We start from the raw sequence: 18,836 nt of genomic DNA on the forward strand, positions 1-18,836 counted from the left end.
AATGGGCCAGGATTGGGGGAACTGTTTGTTCCTGAAAAAGGAAACTCTGAATATCACTTTTTCTCTGTTGCTTTTGTTTTGTTCAGCAGCCTGCAGTGATTGCATTTGATGACTCATTTTTTCACAGACAATTATAAGTGCACTGATTGTAATGTTTGTGCAATCTGGTTAAAAAAAAAAAGATAATGATAATAATTTGATATATCTATAATTGTCATTTCCTGGTTTCTGAATTACTTGAAAGCTTCTAAAAAAGGAAAGTGGGGCAGTCATCTCTGAAAGCATCTCCCAACAAAAGATCCAAATGTAATCACTCAACATGTCTCAGCATTAAATTGCAGATGTTGACACATATGATATGAATGCTGTGCAGTAGTGATTCAAAAAAATACAATTCTTTCTTAATCTTCCGTATGGCACATAAGAAAAATGCACACTGTAGATAAACCCCAGAGTAACACTTAAACCAAACTGGTAACAGTGTTACACTGTAACCAGGCCCTGCATGGCAAAACAGGAGAGTAGTGTGGGTGTTGACCAATATGGCTCCCTGTAAACTCTTTAAAACTGTTTTCCAAGAGTGTCAAAGAGTTTTGTGCCGAATAACTGCTCTGGGGTCACCAGATTTGTTCATGCACCAGAGTCACTGCAGACCTAGTTTTTGTTATTCTGCTAGATGGGGACTTTATTTCTGGCTGTCTCCAGAATGCAGTGAAAGTCCCTACAGCAATTTATCTGATACAGAAACTGTTTAGCGTCTGTTACTGTTGAGCATTCTTTTAATGTAAGGAACCATTTAATCACATCCTGAAAGCACAGGACACCAGTGCTATCTAAGAGAAAGGAATACGAGTAGCTACACCAGCTCAAACACCATGAAACACAACATATTTGTTTTCAGACCTGAGGGATGTCCTTTATGTGATGAGATGAACTGAGAAAACATGTGAGTTTAAAACCACTTTGGTCTCTGAAGCAGATAAAGATGGAGCACAAAGACCCAGCAAGGGTTAGTCCTCCAGATATGTTTCATCACTGGGAACAGAGTGAAGCACATTATTAAAGTTTTGCACTTTTTTCAGTTAACTACTTTTTAATCACATTTATTTTTAGTTTTTCATCTATGTTAGCCTAATATAGTTAAAGTGCACAATCAAGACCAACACAACAAGAGTCCAATTAAAAAGAACTGAAACTCCAGCGAGATTACTGCTCATTTTTTCACCCCATACAAAAAAATTTAAACAACTGATTTGTTTCGCAGTACCGACAACACGATTGACCAGACAGTCACCATATGATGATTATTATTCTACTAACTGATAGTTTACCATTAAAAGATGATAACTGTACTGGTTCTTATGTCTGTGAAGGTTCTCAGTCATCCAGGTCATCGTAGTCTAAGGAGCTTGCAAAGAAAAGCGTCTGGACTTCTTTAAGTTACTTGAAGACGTTTCACCTCTCATCCGAGAAGCTTCTTCAGTTCTAAGGTCAAATGGTGGAGAGTCCCAGATATGTACTGGTTCTTATATATCTGCACTTTCCTGCTCTAAATGAGCACTCAAAGCACTTTGAACAACTTGCCTCATTTGCCCATTTACACAAGCTATACATTTACACACATTCATGCTCCAGTGGATGCATCGAAGAGTACCTTCAGGTTAGTATGTTGCCAAAGGATATCTGGGATCCAGACTGGGGCAGACAAGGATCAAACTACCAACTTTCCGATTACTCAGTTTCCTGCTCCACCATCTGAGCTACAGATGGCATTTGTTACCTTCAGTTTCTCCACACACTGGGCATCCATCCAAAGGTGGCAGCAGACAAAAGAAAGATAAGATTTGTTATATTTTACATTATTAGATTAATTTACTCATGAGTGTACTTTTATTACTTAGTATTTTAATTACTGTCAATAAGGTGATGTTTTAAACACACACACACACACACACACACACACACACACACACACACACACACACACACACACACACACACACACACAAACTGATGATGGACCACAGCTAATAATCCTTTGCCTGCACAGACCTGAGCTCCCAGTAGCACCAAGATTTGGTCAAATAAATGGTTGGAAACATGGCAAACTCATCTAAAAAGAAAATGCGTATTTTAAAAAAGTTTAGGTCTGAAACAATAAGAAATACCTTTACCTTAGATATCTGGTTTTATAAAGTTTCCATATTAAAACATGTCTTGTTATATATCTGGAGTTTGTTGGATTTTGTTCTCTACCTTCAGCTCCAGGAGTTCCTCTAAGTTAGCCACTTGTTCCTGCAGATGGAGAAAGCAGCTCCTTAATCATCTCAACTCTCAGCTGACCTTTTTCATTCTCTGACTCCATTTTTATCCAGAGTGCCTGTAATTCTACGTCGTACTCTTTCAAGTGGGGAGGCTGAGACTGAACGTTTAGTGTGTTAATTTGTCATATTAATCCCTTTCATTTTGCGATATCGAGAGGCACACGATTCCTCACAACAATGCTTCAGTTTATTGGGCCATTGCAGCACCTGGACTGTTTTCTTTTTCACTCATTCTTCTGTAGATTTGTTGCTGTGCTGGGAATCGTTGAACTGCAGATGTAGTTTTGTCTGAGCTTCAGCTGTCAGACAGATGGCCTCACATAAGCGTGAGAATATTTTGGTATACGGAGGACTTCATAGTCGATTCAATGACTACTACATGCCTAGCTCCTATGGTGTTTTCCTTTTGTACTGTTATGAATTGTATCTATCATTTTATCTACCATGCTAATTAGTCTTACTGAGCATTGCACAGTCTGACCTTGAGGTGTATTTGCTGTGATGTCCACTCCTAGGAAGGTTGGCAGGTGTCTTGAATGTTTTCTAGTTGTGAATACTGTCTCACTGCAGAGTGATAAACTTTAAATAGTTTGAAAATGGTCTGATTAGCCCATTCCTGATTGATGGGCAACAACAATGACTTCTCTAAGATCACTGCTGATGGTTTTCCTCCTTGGCATTGAGTTCACGCACACCCAACTGCTCCAGAGGTGCAAAAACATCTGCTTTCTATTCTATTTGTGTAGCACAAAATTGCAACGGTCACTTAGAAGCACTTTATATTGCAAGGAAAAGAGCCGACAACAATGCAGAGAAAACCCCAACAATCAGACCTATAAGCGAGTAAAGTAAACTAAAGTAAAGTCTTATTTATAGCTCCTTTCAAGACAAAGATCCCAAAGTGCTTCACAACAAACTACCAGAGCATAAAAACAGAAAAAGAGCCGACTGAATGCAAGTCTACAAAGTTGAGTTTTTAGAAGTTTCTTGAAAGAAACTACTGAGTGCACAGATCTCAAGCTCAGAGGGAGAGAGTTCCAGAGTTTGGAGGCCACTGTGACAAAAGCTCTGTCACCTTTAGTTTTCAGCCTTGTATGATGTACAACAAGTCGGCCCTGATCACATGGCCTCGCAGACCTGCTCGGGACGTATGGCAGTCCACTGATGTAAGCTGGTGCTTGTCCATGAAGAGCTCTGCAGATGTTCTATGCAGTTTTTTCTTAGACAAGTGAACAGTGAGTTACAGTAATGCAACATGATTAAATAAACACATGAATAATAATCTCCAGTTCAGAGCGTGACACTATGGTACTTCGTTTGGAAAAATGTTTTAAGTGAACAAGAGTGAACCTGAGATTTGACGGGAACATCGAGAGTGAAAGCAGATTTAAAATTACCCCAAGGCGCCTGAGAGACAATTTAGCAGTTGTTGCAGGGGGACCATAACTCTGTCAGGGGCTCAAACCAGGACTTCCTTTTTATAACATTTTTTCATTAAGTTGGAGAAAGTTGTGAACTATCCAACTTTTAACAGTGTTTAAATCCTGTTCAGGACTGCAGCTTAGAAACATCTGTGGGTTTAAAAGAGATATACCAAATGTCAACTGAGTGGCAGTGATAGCAGTTGTCCTTAAAGGTGCTCAAAACGTGCTGAAGAGGGAGGAGATATGACAGAAACAATAACTAATACCTAGAATAGAAATTTTCTCAAATTTCGTGACAGAAAATAGGAAAAAGTTGCACTGAATTTTTTTTTTTTTTAAATATGTGAAAACATGCATGACAGTAGATGACATTAGGCATAAACACCGTTTGTATAATTCTAATGTGGATAAAGGTCAGCATTCTCTATCTTTAGTCCTCAATAAAGTAAGAAGTGTCTCAGACAAGGATCCTCGTCATTTTTTTAAGTAATCTTCAAGAATAGTTTCTTGAAAAGTTCCTTGAAGACATTCGTGGCTCTTATTTGAATGTTGGTTTCCTTTTTATCTTATCTCTGTCAAGATGATTCCACACTGCTTCAGTAATGTTGATGTCCAGGATCTGGGGACTGTCAGTGCTCCATTGCATGCTTTTCCATCCTGGTAGGCTTTTGGTTTTGTTGCACTGGCAGTGTGTTTGGAATCACTGAAAAATAATGTACTTAGTTAACATAAATTCATAACTTAAAAAGGCAAAACATTCAATTCCAAAACAATTCATTTTAACAAAATGTGCAATACAAAAGTCCAATCAGATAAACAAGGAAAAAAATAAACCGGAGAAGCCAGAAGATAATAAGAGGAAGTATTTGGGTGCAGGTGGCAGACAGATACATAAGCACTAATAAAGATAATAGGAAACAGGTCAATTAAGATAAAAGCAAGGCTGGGAAAAGAAACAAAGGAGGAAGGTTAAAACGCAGAAATGCGCATTAAAAAATACAACAGGAAGTAACCTTAAACAGGCACAAAAGTCAACAGAATCAAGCAAACAGCAGACGGTAAAAAAAGAGAGACACAAAAACATCGGAAGAAAAGGCCAAGATTAAAAAAAAGAATTACAACTGAAATCATTTCTCAAAATATTTTATTTCTCTATTTAAAAAATAATAACATCAAATCTATCATTTTTGTGATGTAGGCTTCCTCTAAAACTTCTAGTGTTTTTAACACCCAGTTGTCCTTTTGCCGTTTTTTTAAAAGGCTGAACTGAAGACATGAAATGTGAAGCAGGACACGACATTTCAGCTCATGGAATAAACCTGCTTACCTCCACACACAGATTTATGTCATCAGCTGTCGGGTGAAATGGCTTTGTTCCCGGCACAATTGGAAAAATCTTTATTATTGGCTCTTGTGCCCATTTTTACTAAAGTGTTTCATTTCCATTTCTTAGTCTACAGGTTCAAGAACGTCCACATCCATCTGTTATTGAACACGGCCTGCATTCTTAATGGCCAGGCAGTATTGAGCATTAGGCGTTGAGCTACAAAAGGAACAGCAACGCGGGGGAAGACAGAAGTTTTGACATTTAAAAAGCTAATTTTTTTAACCTCCTGACAGCCAAGTCTTTTGTTTGGAATACATTTTACATTTAATTTCTCCTAGTTATTTGAGAAAAACTTGGCCTGATTAGTTCTATTATTGTTCTACTATTCTATTATTGTTTTTTTTAATTTATTTTCTTTTTATATGGAGACAGGAGGTCTCTATATTTAAGTAAACCATAAAACTGACTGTTTAAAAGTATGAAAGGTCATTAAAGGTAAAAAACTGCAGCTGCTACTTCCCATGTTGTATACAAGAAACAACTGGTTTGTCTCAATATTTGAATTTCAACTTTAGACCCGGTCAGCTGGTTGCATTAGCTTGCTTTGGTGTGTTGCAGCTTAACGTGTTCAAAAGTTCAAAATAAACTTCCAGGTTTACCAGGTTGAATTTACCTGCCATAATTTGGTAGGAAAACTTGCTCGTGACTCATTGTGTTTCCATGTTTCTATTTGTGTTCTTAGAAGATGATTGCAATAATTGGGTGAATGATAAAACAATAGAACAACCTACACAGAAGACGTTCAAGTATCTCTGACTCGTGGCAGAACCAAGCTCCACAGATCGAATCACTGCAGCAGAGTTGCAGGATCTCATTCATTCTGGAAACAAAGCTGCCCTCTTTTGGTGTTCTAAGTGGCTAAAAGCCTTTTACAAAGCACAGTGGCTGCAGGTGCACATGACTACTGCTCACACATGACCAGGATGTAAAGACGGAATTTTAGCTCGCAGCAGTGAATCACTACAAACAAGCCTTTTGTAATGGTTCAGTCACGCATTTGTAATGAAAAGCCATCAAGGATTAAATGAAGCATATTAGAAGGACACATGCTAGGACAGTAACACAGATTCACAATGAAAGATGAACAGAAACGAGGGGAAAGAAAGGGGGTGAGGAAGACTCGCCGTAGGTGCAACTGTGGAGAGAAAATTATTTGTGAGGAAAGATGTTTGTGCAGCATCCCAAGTAATATATAAAAGTGACTCATAAGAACGTTTAAAAAAAGGCAGCAGCTTAAATAGAAAGGTGATATTTATTGTACCCGACCTTCTTTATAAATTTCAGTTTTACTTTCAAGACTATCTTCCTGAATAAAAAAAATTCCAATGTAAAATGTGCCTCCTTACGGGAATCAGTAACATCCTTGGGAGTTACTCTAAAGTAAGCCTCAATTTAATATAAAATATTGGTGCATCTTTTCAGAAACAGTTCTCGCTTTATTACAGCTGAAGGTCTTTATTGCTCTTTAAAAGGTAACATTGATCAGCCACAATACTCAAACCAGTGGAAGGTAAACCACATAAAAGTGATTTAAGGAAAACCTTGGGTCTTGGTGTTCATGTGTCACCAGCCACAATAACAGCACTCCCCAGTGATAGTTAGAAAGATGATGTGCACCATCACACAGAAAAACCTGCCCAGAAACAGTTTTAGTAAAGGGCATTGATACCCATCCCAGGATTCAGGGACATACCAAGGCACAGAGACAGACAGACAGACAGCATTTCATTTTACATCCTGAAGGATCCGAGTGTCCTGTCATTGCAGTTCTTGAAATTACTGTAACTACAAGCCACAACAGGGCTGTGGATAGCTGGAGACTATAGGTATTATGTCCATTATTCTTGGTCATTTGGTTGAATTCACACCTGCTGTGAAATCAATGACACAATCAAAGTGCAGCGCTGCTCTTAGTCCACCCAATTGATCCAAGCTACTGTGAAAAATATCCTGTGGTTTTCTTGTGTCAAAGACATACTCAGGTTTGTAAAAAAAAAAAAAACTGGATGGACAGGCGCTATCAAAATGTAACATAGTTAAGTTTGTAGCTGCTAAATGCTTCAGAACATGCAACTACAGAACATACTGTAACATGGTTTTTAGAGCTATTTGCTGAAAAAGTGTGACAACAGAGTGGAAAATGACTAGAAAGTGGACGAAGAACTATGAGCTGAATGGTTTTAGGACAGATTTGGGATGAAATGTGCAGCAGGTTAATAATTATCTCTGGATTCATCACAGTGAAAAACACTTTCTTATATCAGTTGTAACTACTGCAGAGACAAATATAAAATAAGGTTGACATTTCTCTGTCTTTGTAGAGTGTGATTTTTTAAGACAAATACACACACACACACACACACACTCGTGTGTACTTTAAAAAAAGTTTCATTAGTGGGTGAAAAGAAACTATTTAACTAAAAAAATGAAGTAAAACATAATTTAATTGTTCGTTTTTCTTTAACATAGTGATGACTCGTTGTGTAAACCTTCAGACTTACTAGGCTTGCATTTTTTTTGTAAGTACTGTGTAATCAGTTTCATATTCCCTTTTGTTCCTGTTTATGTAACAAACGCAAATGCATTCGTTGGTTCTGAAGCTAGTATAGTACGTCAACAGTGTTCTACAGTAACTACAAAAGGGTGTGTGAGCGGTGCTTCTGTCAGACACGCTCAGCTGTAGGATGTCACTCGGTTGTGTTTAAAAACATCAGTTCAGACCTGAAACCTCCAAGAAAAGCTAAAAGAGAACTAGTGAGACTAACTTTTGATTTCGGAGGTGAGAGCAGAACGGATGTGCCAGGCAATTTTGCACCTGCTGATCTTGATGACACTCAGCTGTCACTCTTTGGCTGAAAATGAGACAAATGTCACCTGTCCAGAACACCAAAGGGCTTTCGGGGGCTCTTGCTTCGAATTTGTGGGTATCCGGCACTCTTTCTTCAGTGCTCAAGCTTGGTGTGAGGGGAATGGAGGACACCTTGCTTTTATCCCTGACGAGGACACCCAGTACTTCCTCGAGAGACACATGGACACTAAGGAAGACTTTTGGTTTGGTGTGGCACCATCTGCTGAAGGTAAAAAGTCACACTTGTTTTTATTGTTAGTGGATATTTCCCAGCAGACCTCTAACTGATGACTTTAAATCAAACATTAACAACAAAACGTTTGCATGGACGAACTGTGCATCAGTTCCAAAACTAAACGACCAAAGACGCCTTTTTCTTACTGCACTGATAATGCTCTCTTCTCCTGTGGTTAGAAAATCAATCAGAAAATCAATTCTGTATCTCGGATGGTGGAGAATGCTCAGATTAAACACGGCACAACACAAAGAGCTAGGAAATCAGCAGTCTGACAAATTATGGTAAATTTGTTCCCACTGAGATTTTCACAGCATAGAGAGAAATGGCTTCATATAACACACTGATTGAGAATTCTGCACAAAGTAAAAATATAAAGTACACTAAAAAAAAAAAAAAAACTTACACCCACCAGGTTAGTAGTTGGAGTCAACTTGGACCACAGTTTATAATAATAAACTTTTTGTAAGCCCCAAATGGTAACAGAAACTGAATGAGCTCTGCTCTAGATGCATTATTGATGCGTGTATGTTCATCAGTGGGCTTTCATGGCTTTTTTGCATCATCAGGTCATCTCTCTTGGCTCGATGGTTCACCTGTCACATATTCAAAGTGGGTGAGCAGTCCAGAGCCTGGAGCAGCTTGTGGCTACGTCCTGAGAAACTCGGGCTTTCACTGGGAGGCCAGAAACAACTGCAGCAAAAACCGGAGTTTTATTTGCCAGTTTGGTAAGTATTCTGACGAAGACAGTGTTGCACACTGAATCCCTCCATACGAAGAATTACTTTTACACTGCCTTGTAATCTTTTCAGAGTCTGGGAGAACCATTGTGTGTGAGGGTCGTAACACCACTCTGCAGTGTGGTTCGGGTCAGGTGTTGATGATAGACGGTGGCTTCTATGGTCGTAAGAGTATTCATTACTGTCGATCCAAGTTCCCTCCACCAGCATCCCCACAACATGAGTGCGGCTGGGCGGACGCTGTAGAATCAATTACAGGTAAAACACGGTCAAATGGCGTCTGAGTGCAGCAACTACAGAGATAACTTCATCATTATTTCATTGTTGATCTTGTAATTCTAATTTATGTGCGAGCGGTCTAATCTGCACAGTGATCATAGCGTCATAATGGTCCCTCTCATTAAACCTGCTGAACTCGGGTAGGAAAACAAACACTGGCGCCTTATAAAAGGTTCTGCATGAATGAAAACTGTGGTGAAATTCTATCCACGTAGAAGCCTTATCTCTTACATCACAAAGAACACACTGTCTCACTGGAGCCCCTTCTTTGTAAAGATAATTGCCCATCAGGACATTTACGTAAGAACGCAAACAACAATGGCTTAAAAGCTTAATTGTCAGTAAAGATACATAGATGATTTCCATCTATCAGAGTAAATATTGACTTTTGAATTTAACTGATGACTGAAGCAGGCGGCCGTTTGTCATCGTTTAACGTTGATTCCATTTCATCCTGTTCGGGCACTGGGAGGACTTTTCAGCACGCATTGTGGTTTGGAGCGCATTCACCTTTTTAAACTGCACATCCAATCTATAGCATCTTTAGTGACGTACAAAATCATTAAACACATACAATAAAAAGCACATTTCTACATATGGATTAGTACCAGGCACTGTCCCACCTTTTATCTACTATGCTGCGGATGTGCCTCAGCTAAAATGACTGACTAACTGCAGACCACCATTCAAAGTATCAGTTTGGAATATTCATGGCTTTCACTCAACTGCAAACAAAAGCCTTTTATCAGGCTTTACTGGCTATTTATAATTTCTACATCCATAAGTCTGGTAAGCCTTCTGGTATTCCTTGTCAAAATTAGAACAACCAGAAACCAGATATGGTCCAATCAAATCATCTTTTTAAAACAAGCTATCTGTGAAAATTTAGTTCGATTTAATTCAATTTAGTTTTATTCCTATAGTACCAAATCACAATAACAACCACCTCAAACTGTATACAGCGAAAACCTCAACAATCACATGAGCCCCAGTGAGGAAGCACTTGGTAACAGTGCGAAGGAAAAACTGACGCAAGCAGTTTGGAGTGAGAGGAAAGAGGCAGGACAAAGACGCACAGTGGAAGAGAGCCAGAGATTAATAATAATAACAACTAATGATTTAAATGCAGTGAAGTGTATAAACAGATAGAGAGTGAACAAAGGTGACTGAAGAAGAAACACCCAGTGCATCATGGGAGTCCCCCAGCAGCCTACACCTATTGCAGCATAACTAAGGGAGGATTCAGGGTCACCTGGTCCAGCCCTAACTATATGCTTTAGCAAAAAGGAAAGTTTGAAGCCTAATCTTAAAAGTAGAGATAGTGTCTGTCTCCTGAATCCAAACTGGAAGCTGGTTCCACAGAAGAGGGGCCTGAAAACTGAAGGCTCTGCCTCCCATTCTACTTTTAAATACTCTAGGAACAACAAGTAGGCCTGCAGAGCGAGAGCAAAGTGCTCTAATAGGGTGATATGGTACTACAAGGTCATTAAGATAAGATGGGGCCTGAAAATTCAATTCCTCGTATGTGAAGAGCAGGATTTAAAAACCCTTTAGTCTTTGTCTTGATGCATGCTCAATCATCCAGGTAAGTAAATTCCAAAAGTTGATTCTGTTCATCTGGATGTTCAAGGTTCAAGGTTCAAGGTTCTTTATTTGTCACATGCATAGTTATACAAGTATAACACACAGTGAAATGTAGCCTGACATGCTCCTCGACATGTGCAAAAATTGGGGGGGGGGGGGGGGGGGTGTAGAGGAAGAACATTATATATATATATATATATATATATATATACTAGGGGTGCAACGATACACAAAATTCACGGTTCGGTTCGGTTCGATACTTTGGTGTCACGGTTCGATATTTTTTCGATACAAATAAAATGTTCATGCCTTTTTAATTTGTCATTTATTAAAATTATAAATATATATTTTAACTCAAAAGTACAGTTTTTAAATTTAATGTTGCTGAAACAAAAATAATTAAAAAAATAAATATATCTGATTGAGGAATCACTCATCTTTGGAAAAGAGAGTTTATTACAGAGAAATGGCTCTTTCCAAAATAAAAGCTATACTATACGCTTCTTCTGGGCTATATTCTCAGCAGCATATTGTAGCGGGTCAGGGCTGTTCGGGGTTCTGTTTGTACAGTTATGTTTTGTTTATGTTGCCATAGTGACGGGTGACGCCTTCTCGCTGCGACGGTGTGTCCTTCCGGGGTCAGAGGGCGCTCTGTGTGTTGTTGTTGCTGTGCGGTTGCCGCGCTGAGGAGTTAGCTAGCGGCAGTGTTCTTCTGCAGATGTCAATAAACGGCTGTGCTCCCTGGCTAGCTCACGGGAAGCAAGACCAAACAACACCTCCGTCTCCTCGTTGTCTGAGCTCGCCACATTGGTGTCAGAAGTGGGATGATGGTGGCACCCCATGTTCTGACCCGAGTGACTTTTCCCCCGCCTGTCGTGACCGGCCGGTGCGCCAAAAGAAGGCACCTGGATATTTGCAAAGTGAAAGCAAAAAACAAGCGCAAATTCAAACGCGATTTCAATATGTCACATATTGACAGTGGCTCACCGATGCCAATGACATAATTACCCAGCTACATTTCCGAAAGAATGCAAAAGCATTGACATATATTTTTCCTTTCTACAATAGCCCGACGGGCAGGGCAGAGATAGATTTTGGTAGCCCGACTGGAAAAATCGCTAGCCCGATTTTGCAAGCCCTGTGTTACAGGCATGGCCCTTTAAGGATGAAGCCTGATGGGAAATGTATTCGGGATGTGTGTAGCGGGACTGCCTGGTGTGTGTGTGTGTGTGTGTGTGTGTGAAGAGAGAGAGCGGAGAAGGGGAAAAAGTAACGGTTAGCTACAGAAGAGACGGAAAGAAAACAAATAAAAGGAATATAATAACTCCCTCGACAGCCAGAGTTGTGTCGGCGATGCTCGCTGTGAGTAAACTGTTTCAGCCCACTGTATGCTGTGTTCGTGCCTTAGAGAAGAAATAAAGTTCGGTGAAGCAGTTTCCTACGCCTCCTTCGATCTTTTTGCTAGCGGAGTTGACCTGTATAGTAAGCTGTTGCCGGCTACGAGTCAGTTACGGAACCTTCAAGTAACTGCCAGAGGTTTCCTTACTACGGTTCGGGGCCGCGGATCTGGCGCGGTAACACCTGTATCTGATTGAGGAGTCACTCATCTTTGGAAAAGAGAGTTTATTACAGAGAAATGGCTCTTTCCAAAATAAAAGCTATACTATACGCTTCTTCTGGGCTATATTCTCAGCAGCATATTGTAGCGGGTCAGGGCTGTTCGGGGTTCTGTTTGTACAGTTATGTTTTGTTTATGTTGCCATAGTGACGGGTGACGCCCTCTCGCTGCGACGGTGTGTCCTTCCGGGGTCAGAGGGCGCCCTGTGTGTTGTTGTTGTGGCTGTGCGGTTGCCGCGCTGAGCAGTTAGCTAGCGGCAGTGTTCTTCTGCAGATGTCAATAAAGGGCTGTGCTCCCTGGCTAGCTCACGGGAAGCAAGACCAAACGACACCTCCGTCTCCTCGTTGTCTGAGCTCGCCACATTAGTGTCAGAAGTGGGATGATGGTGGCACCCCATGTTCTGACCCGAGTGACTTTTCCCCCGCCGGTCGTGACCGGCCGGTGCGCCAAAAGAAGGCACCTGGACATTTGCAGGACTTTGTGTGGGGCAATGGGGTCGTCGGGGACGACTGACCCCTTAGGCGGGGGCTATGTAGCGGGTCAGGGCTGTTCAGGGTTCTGTTTGTACAGTTCTGTTTTGTTTATGTTGCCATAGTGACGGGTGACGCCTTCTCGCTGCGACGGTGTGTCCTTCCGGGGTCAGAGGGCGCTCTGTGTGTTGTTGTTGCTGTGCGGTTGCCGCGCTGAGGAGTTAGCTAGCGGCAGTGTTCTTCTGCAGATGTCAATAAACGGCTGTGCTCCCTGGCTAGCTCACGGTAAGCAAGACCAAACAACACCTCCCTCTCCTCCTTGTCTGAGCTCGCCACAATATTAAACATATCAGGTCCCCATAAGGAGAATCATGTGCTAACGGCTGTCTAAATGACTCGGGTAAAGTTTGTAACATGCATGCTTGTTGTTTTTGTCTGCTTCCACTTGTCTTTGCACTAGGATGATGTCGGCGTAAATGTGCAGTCATATTCGTTGTGTTCCCACTAGTGCTCCGTTATCGAGCTACCCCTGCGTGGGGCTAGACGGCTAACACGTTAACGAGCTAACTGCTCGCTAACACACTAGTTCCCACCCATGTAATTGAGCATTGCGTGGCACATCCAACATACTGTTTTACTTTAGTCCATGACGCGCTTACCTTCAGGGTCATACGTCACATGAAAACCAAAATAATTCCAAACGCCACATCTGAATGAGGGTGGGGAAGGTTCAATTTGCCATGTTGCAAGGAGAGCTTAACTTCTGTCTCGCTAGCTTGCCCTGCGCTCGTCCTTCTGATGATGCTGTCTGTGTTGAGCGCTCAGTGGATCTGCGCTCGATGAGCGCTCAACACAGACAGCATCGTCAGAAGGAAAGTTGATAAAATAAATTACAAATTTTGTATTGTTCGATACATATGCGTACCGAACCGAAAGCACTGTATCGAACGGTTCAATATCGATACGAGTATCGTTGCACCCCTAATATATACATACATATAGTATATACACTGGGTGAATGTGCAGTAGTAGCAGCAAGCAGGTGAATTCTGTACATTAATATGAATAGACATCTGACTATTTTACAGGATAGACAATATAAACATATTTAAAGTTAAAGGAATTGAAATGTACATTGTGCCTTGGTTTAGAGTGTCTGGAAGAGAGTCCTGTCTCAGTCAATTATAGATGATGTGAGCGGGCGGGTGTGTGTGTTTAGGGCACGGATGGCTTGGGGATAGAAGCTCCTCTTGAGTCTCTCTGTCCTTGCCCGGAAGATGCGGAACCTTGTAGCGTTTTGAGTGACGAGAAACTTCTCATCACTCATCCAAGTGACTTCTTCAGTCTCAGCTGACTGCAGGTTTCCAACCCTATAAACAGTACATTTACACAGTGACTGAAACCAGCACCACTGAATGAACCTTCAAGGATCTGGTGAGTAACGTAGTGTACGCTGTTAAGTGCCAGGAGGATTGCCAGGATTTATACATCTGGGAAACCAAACAACCTCTGGTGAAGCGGTTGGCACAACACAGAAGAGCTACCTCGTCAGGCCAGGACTCTGCAGCCTATTTACACCTACGCCAGTGGACACTCTTTCAATAATGAGGATGTGCACATCCTGGACAGGGAGGAACGCTGGTTTGAGCGCAGAGTCAAGGAGGCCATTTACGTGAAAAGGGAAAGACGATCTCTGAATCGAGGAGGGGGCCTAAGGGTACATCTGTCACCATCTTACAATGCTGTGACTGCAGCCATTCCCCAACTCTCTGTGAATGGGACTCATGGCCATGGATCAATGATCTTTGATCAGTAGTTGCTGATCAATGGTCATGACAATTTGCATATTAATGATCATGAAACTGACCTCACAGCCCATTGTTCATTCAGTGGTGCTGGTTTCAGTTATTGTACAAATGTACTGTTTATAATGTTGGAAAGTTGCAGTCAGCTGAGACTGAAGAAGTCACCTGGGCGAGTGACGTTTCTCCCGCTGAAAACGCTACGTCCAGATATACAGAATCAACGTTTTAGGCCATCGATCTTTGGTAAAGCCAAATAGTAGATGTGTACACGGCAAAAAATATACTGGCTATATTCTTGTTTCTTGTTGTTAAATTGGCATAACTAACATTTGCAGTAAATACACACACATTTGGCAGTTTTCGAGGATTTTAAATTGGCCCTCAGCATGAATGTGAGCATGTCTCTCTGTGTTAGTCCTGATACAGACTGTCAGGGTACCCTGTCTTTTGCCCTGAGACAGCACCCCTTTAACCTTGAATTGGACAATGGATGGATGGATAATTATGATTAAAAAATGTTACATGAACACAGCATAAACACATCAGTGCTGCTGTTTCTCTTGCAGCCCAGTCATTGCATTAAAATGTTGATATTGTTCATTTCTACAAACCATAAGTATAATCTCAAGTTTATCACAACTCTTTTCATATTTTTTAGCGTCTCAAGATTATGAAGCCCCTCTCTGTGCGTGAGGTTGAAGGGATTTATTTGCCTTTGATTTTGGTAGCTAAGAAGCATATTGTCGTCAAAGCATGAACTAAGATATGAACAGATGCAAAACTTTTCACACTGCTAAAACCACTGGAGCGTACATGTGTGTGCGTGTGACAGTGTGTGCTAGCAGCAGCTAATCATATTCTTCTGTGATTCCCAGCTCGTTGCCACGGCCGACAGGTCTGCCAGATTGCTGAAGTTGCGAACTCCTTTGCTGACCCTTGTCCTCAGCTGAAGAGCTACCTGTCTGTGGACTATCACTGCAAAGACGGTAGGTCACGGTTCTGTGCTCAGGTTAATTTCATTTTTTTTCCCTCTAAAGTGGAATCACACTTCCTAAATCCATGAAGGGCAGCGTGTGTCTGTTCTTTTCTATCCCATCTGTTTAATTTTCCCACTTAGAGTACTACATAGAGTCGTTAGGAGCCAGTAAAGTGTTAGAATAAGATTAACTATGGCTGATGATGCTTGATGCAGGCGTTAGAACCCCAATTAAAAAATGCTGCCAATCTAGCTCTCAAAACATTGCCAATAAATTTCTCTCACACTCTGTGGCTTATTTCACTTCTGGTGAGTGTGAAGATAAAAATATGGCTTACAAAGATTTGAAGTTCTCCCACTTGTTTAACCACGGAGAATTATTAAAACAGCGTTATTTACCTCAAATAGCACAAAGACAGTTGTAAAAATGTTTCAGAAATAAAACACTTTACTTCATAGTAGGAAGATTAACATAACTTTATCATTTCATGGAGGTCTGAGTTTGTCTCCATCGGTAGCGACGTCTCGCCTGGCAGATCCCGATGTACTAATGACAACTGAAGAAGTGAAAGAAAAAAAGGGGGGCGGGTGGGGCACGAAAATGAGAACGAACATCTTGTAGAACTGGGGGGTCATATATAGATAAGACCCAGAAGGGGTGTGTTTGGAGCCTTGGTCCCGCTCCTGAAATTCAGATAAATTATCTCCAATTGTTTCCAAATTTTTGATGAGCAATTTAAAGTTTTACTCAGAAACAGGAGCACAATCTCTTCTCATCACTCTCATACTTTACTGGAGTTCTTGGACAGAACAGATGGATTGTTAATGTTAATAGCAACGTAAAAAGGAAAAGGACTAGCTGTACTGAGGGTTTTTTTTATTTATTTGGCAGCAGCAGCTGTTCAGGTAAATGTCAAACAAACAATCCAAGCTTCACACTGAAATTCATTTTATATGTTTCACTGACAAGTTATATTATAGGTCAAACTATCAGACACGGTCTGCTTCTACAGTGACCCTTATCTCAACATCGGTAGATTCAAAACGGAAAGATTCCTCAGAGACGTCGGGCCATTTTGACACGATAGCATCACGCAGCTGCTGCAGCTGCACATCTGTGATGTGAACATGTTGTTCACCACATCTAAAAGGTGCTCCAGTGGATTGAGATCTGGTGACTGTGGAGGTCCTGGGAGTGCAGTGAACTCGTTGTCATCCTCAGGACACAAGCTTGAGCTGATCTGACCTTTGTGGCATAGTGTGTTAACCTGCTGGAAGCCACCAGCAGTAGATGATACACTGTGGTTACAACAGGATGGTCACCAGTGATTCTCCGGTAGGCCTTGGCATTTAAAGGATGCTCAGCTGGTACCAAGGGGCCCAAAGTATGATAAGAAAATATCCCCCACAGCATTACCTGAACTGCTGACTCCATCATTTCAGGTTGTTTGCACCAAATTCTGATCCTAACATCTGAATGTCACAGCAGAAATTGAGACCTATCAGACCAGACAGTGGTTTTCCAACGATGAGCCTGTGCAAACTCTAGGCTCAGTCACGTTACCTGTACCTGACAGGAATGGCTTATACCAGGGGTGTCACAGATAAGGCTGGAGGGCCAGAATTGGCCAGGCAAAGATGACAATCTGTCCTGCTGGAAGGCTTTAGGAAATGTGACAGAGTACATAGATTTTGAACTCTTGGCTGTGTTGTCATAACGTTTCCTACTGATAAAGATGCAACTCCCATTGGCAAATACAACACCGAAGTGTTTAAGCAATAGAGAAACGATTAAATGACAAAAAGGTTCCAGTTTTCCCACTATCTACTTTAGAAAGTTGAAACTAAACCAGCCTACTGGCATCTTTGAAATAAAGTCAAACTGGGAGATTTGTGCCCCAGCAAGAGTTTAGTACTGGAGTGCTGTTTTTGGAAACACTACAGTTAGCTCAAAATGCGACTGAACTCCAATTCTCAGCTCCCTGCATTTTTAATTTAAAGTAATTTCGGTTGTTTATACATCATTAAATGGCATGGACCCCAGAAATATATATATGATCAGTCCCAACAAAAAAAAGTACAAACCAATCTATAGTTGACAACAAAGGCTGCATTTCCAGTTTATTTCTTTGGGCTGTCTTCTTATTTTTTTGCTCAGATCACATTAAAATCAGATCATGCTCCTGCATTAAATAACCTCTATGGTATCTGTGCTTCTATCTGTTGAGATCTTGTGCTTGTCTATTTTTTGCTTGCTGGGCTACAAGCGCTTTGTAACATTTCTGGTCATCCTCCCACACCACAGGGCTCGCACTGTCAGTTACTCCCACCGCTGTGGTTCTTGGTGACGTCAGAATCCACGTGAAGTGGCTTTTACATTCACCCCTGACAAACTGTAGCTGCAGAGTGAACACAGGAGATGGCCATGTAATTAATTTGAACAATCCAAAAGGGTGAGTATCAACATTAATAATCTTTAGGTTTTTTCAGCCATGAGTTTAAAGAACATTTTCTGCATTATTTTCCACATGAGGTTAGTTATTTTTGTGTAGGTGTCAAAGTTTTGTTTTTGCCTTCTATCCTGCTTTCTTGTTACTAAGTTTTGCACATCCTTGATTCCTTTCCTTGGCATCCTCTCAGTGCACTTAGTCCATCGTACCTGAGACACGAGCAGAGGAGATGAGGATGAAAAAGGAGGAGCAAGGAGTCAGTGCAACTGGCACTTAACATACTGAGACAGTTGCTCCAGGCTGCTATTTAAAAGCAATGGCAATACATTTATGCGGCACAGCTGCTTCCTCTGCAAAGCAGTTATTTCTTCTTCGATATGGAAAAAAACCCCTCATTTTTTGTGTAGACTCCCAGTTTGAGGATAGTTTGTATGTTACAGAGATGTAGCACTCCTCATTCACGCATCACGGCAGGAAAAAACAAGTTTTGCAATATACAACTGTAGCTCCTCGGACAAGCCTCCTCTTCTGCTCAACAATGTGAGAGAGCCTTCAATAAAATAATCAGACTGATTTCCAAGTCACAGGCGGAAGGATAGGCTGAAATAGGCTCCACCCTGATTTGGACAAAAGGAGGAAAATGAATGGAGGGATGACAGATGAATAGAATAGAATAGAATAGAATTCAACTTTATT

General features: G+C 41.1%; 1 protein-coding gene across 12 annotated transcripts in view; it reads left to right on the forward strand.

Moving 5' to 3' along the window:
* The first annotated feature begins 9,043 nt into the window (after positions 1-9,043).
* The window catches only part of LOC113008035 (polycystic kidney disease protein 1-like 2), a 43,030-nt gene continuing 33,237 nt past the window's right edge, over positions 9,044-18,836 (forward strand). For 10 of the 12 annotated variants that reach the window (XM_026145160.1, XM_026145152.1, XM_026145151.1 and 7 more), the window contains exons 1-3: positions 9,044-9,216; positions 15,590-15,700; positions 17,996-18,143. In XM_026145160.1, the coding sequence (XP_026000945.1) occupies positions 9,099-9,216; positions 15,590-15,700; positions 17,996-18,143 (377 nt within the window). In that variant the 5' untranslated portion in view covers positions 9,044-9,098. Of the gene's footprint in view, positions 9,217-12,160; positions 12,184-13,169; positions 13,195-15,589; positions 15,701-17,995; positions 18,144-18,836 lie in introns of those variants that run through there. The other 2 variants (XM_026145163.1, XM_026145162.1) reach the window with 2 other exon arrangements.

This window comes from Astatotilapia calliptera, chromosome 16 (genome assembly GCF_900246225.1).
Source record: "Astatotilapia calliptera chromosome 16, fAstCal1.2, whole genome shotgun sequence".
Taxonomy (NCBI): Eukaryota; Metazoa; Chordata; class Actinopteri; order Cichliformes; family Cichlidae; genus Astatotilapia; species Astatotilapia calliptera.